The sequence below is a fragment of the Eufriesea mexicana genome, unplaced genomic scaffold (assembly GCF_001483705.2).
Source record: "Eufriesea mexicana isolate 0111107269 unplaced genomic scaffold, ASM148370v2 scaffold1809, whole genome shotgun sequence".
Classification (NCBI taxonomy): domain Eukaryota; kingdom Metazoa; phylum Arthropoda; class Insecta; order Hymenoptera; family Apidae; genus Eufriesea; species Eufriesea mexicana.
In genome coordinates this window covers 542010-545020 of record NW_016909914.1, presented here as the reverse complement: position 1 = coordinate 545020, position 3011 = coordinate 542010, and the positions used below count along the sequence as shown (strand labels likewise).

Genomic DNA, 3011 nt, shown 5'->3' with positions numbered 1-3011 from the left:
ATATAACACTATGCTTACTTTTATTAAATAAATAAACGGTATATAAATATTTCTATTTTTATTTATTTTCCCTTGAATGTATACATAAGAATATGATGGTAGATGGAAAAACTACGTTTATAAAAATCACTATAGGTACAACAATATAGATTCATATCAATTAGTAACGCTCCGAAGGAAGCAAAATTTTCATACAACGCGATGCGTCGAACATTGCTTTATAATTTCATATCGAGGATATTTTAACATTTTACTTGTGTTTAATAAAAAATATTTTCTATTTCGGGGAGCTTTACTTAAAAAATTAAATCCGGAGCAAGTAGTCGGTACAGTAAGTATGAGTAACGTTTATCGTTAATCATACTTAAAAATATTCACAAATATCAGCAATGCAACAAGTCTAGTATTACACATTTTTAACTACAACAACTCTGCGGCTTAGGGTCAAGTCCAGAACGTTTAGTTACTGATACACGTGTAAACTCTTCTGCCACTGTTGGATGAATTCCAACTGTTTCTTTTAATTTTGGGAATGTCAAATTACATCTAAAAAAAATAGACATAATAAAGAAAACAACATTGATGAAATAAGTAATAATTAGTATCCTTAAAAAAAGAAAAAATGAATTAGATACATACTTCATAGCAGCAGCAAAACCTTGAATCACTTCACCGGCATTAGGACCAATGAAATGCATACCAAGCACTCTTTGATCACCATTTCTAAAAGCAACAACTTTCAAATAGCAATTAGAAACATCCTTTTGTGGTACGAAAAATTCCGTTGGTTTGTAATATGCATGATAAATTTCTATTTTTTCTTCTCCGTGAATAGCAATTGCTGCTTCTTCGCTGAGACCAACACAACCATATTCTAGAGGACTAAATACTGTTGTCGCTACATTAATGTAATCCATTTGTTCTGTTGAGTTTCCAAATAACCTTCTTGCTAATAATCGACCCGCGAGTATAGCAACAGGAGTTAATTCTGGTTTTTTCTATAATACATAATGAAAATTATGCATATTTACTTATTTTACTTTTATTTCACATATCATTTTCTGCTTTAATGACAAATATATATCTAATATTAATGTGATATCATAAAAAATTAATTATAAAAAAAATCTTTTCCTTTAAAATGAATATAAAAAATTTTAAACTTACATGAAGCACATCACCAACAGCATATACATTTGGAACATTCGTTTGTTCATCTATTGCGTCTATTTTTGCTGTATCAGGAATAAGTTTGAGACCGATATTCTCTGGTTTCAGTTCTTCTGTAAGCGGTTTGCGACCAATAGCGAAAAGAACAGTGTCAAAAATATCTTGATGTGTTGTCCCATCCTAAAGCAGAGATATTTATCATCATATAAATATAACACACACGTTAATTATTTTTATTTCAAATTAGAAAACATACTTTATCAACCCAATGTACAAGCAGCCGCTCATCACTTTGTTTTTCAATTCTCGATGGCTTTGCTTCATAAATAAAGTGAACACCACGCCTTGTCATTTCCTCAGCAACAGTATTTGCCATTTGCTGATCAAATCCTCGTAATACAATTGAGCGTACCATTATTGTTGCATCATAACCTAAACCATTTAAGAACCCAGCACATTCTAAACCAATATCTATCCATTTATTAAGGAAAAAGGAACAATAAAATGTTTTAAAAAACAAATTTATAAATTTAAAAATATATAACACTCACTAAAGTAATCTTAAATTGATGTTTATAATATTTTAAAAATACATAAAGAATTGAGAAATATTTAATTTAAATTTAACAATTAACAAAATATGTAATATAAGAAATTACATTTATCAAGGGTAATTTATTTATTCGCTGCAAATTTATGTAAATATAACTAAAATCTTCTTGTTAAACTCAATTCCTTTTTTTAAAAGTAGAACAATTTATACAAAATGGATTAGAGCTTATTTCGTATCATATTTAAAAAGTCTCCTGTTTGTTGCAAAAACAATTTGAAAAAAATATCCATTATTTCTCATATAAATTATGTATAAATCACGTAAATCCGTAATCATGATATTCATAATTATTAAACCAAAATTTCATGTTATAGAAATTAGTATTCCAAATTCTTTTAAATTTATTTTAAACATTTAAAAGAACGTTTATTGTGTGTTACTTTAATTTGATTATGAAAATACTTTTTAAATCTCGAACGAGTTATAATTAACTATATGTATTTAATTATATTTCTGAATAATAAAACTAAAACTTTTATCACTTATAAAACTTAAAACATTAAACATTTTATACGATAAATCTTTGTTGCCAAAAATTTGATAAAAATTATCTATTTCATTGTGTATGTACATAAGTTGAATATGACTAAAGTATTATTTAATTTTTTATCCATTTTTTTTTTTTAAATTCATAGAATATTGTTTGAAATTACATAAAAATGAAAAATTAAAGCATTATTACTGAATAATTTCTATAAGAAAAGGATACATCCAGCACCAACAACAAGAGTCTTTCCTGGAGCTTTTTCTAAACTAAAAATATCATCACTGGTTATACCATATTTCAAAGCACCAGGAATATCAGGATATCTTGGTCTACCACCTACTGCAATTAAAATATTCTTTGCTGTATACAGTTTTTCTTCTCCATTCTTCATTTTTCCACATATTGTATGTGCATCTTTAAAATAACCAAGTGCGTTGATGTATTCGATTTTTCTATAATAATAAAAAAAATGAGTAAACAAATAAAAGCAAATTGTATTTAAAAACTAGAAACAGAGTAATGCTAACTTTGTTCTAAGTTCTACACGTGTAACCCAATTTACAGATTTTACATGATTTTGTACTGATGTTCTTAATGCTACCCAATCAATTTTAATAGCTTCTGGATCTGGTATTTGCCAACCATAAGCTGCTGCTTCCTAAAAATAAAATTCCAATATTCAAAGTTTTGTTAACACGTTCCGTGCCAAGCCATTTTTGCCCGATATGATCTCCAGGCCAT

The 3011-nt window shown here is 27.4% G+C and overlaps 1 protein-coding gene across 1 annotated transcript; it reads right to left on the bottom strand.

Annotated features, from left to right (window-relative positions):
• Positions 1-287: 287 nt before the first annotated feature.
• LOC108549002 (thioredoxin reductase 1, mitochondrial-like) lies at positions 288-3011 on the bottom strand. Its single transcript, XM_017902196.1, has 7 exons — positions 2991-3011; positions 2798-2928; positions 2493-2722; positions 1427-1641; positions 1168-1350; positions 640-998; positions 288-546 (listed from the first exon to the last, which is right to left on the bottom strand). The coding sequence occupies exons 1-7, from the start codon at positions 3009-3011 to the stop codon at positions 417-419; spliced, it is 1269 nt and encodes a 422-aa protein (XP_017757685.1). The 3' UTR covers positions 288-416.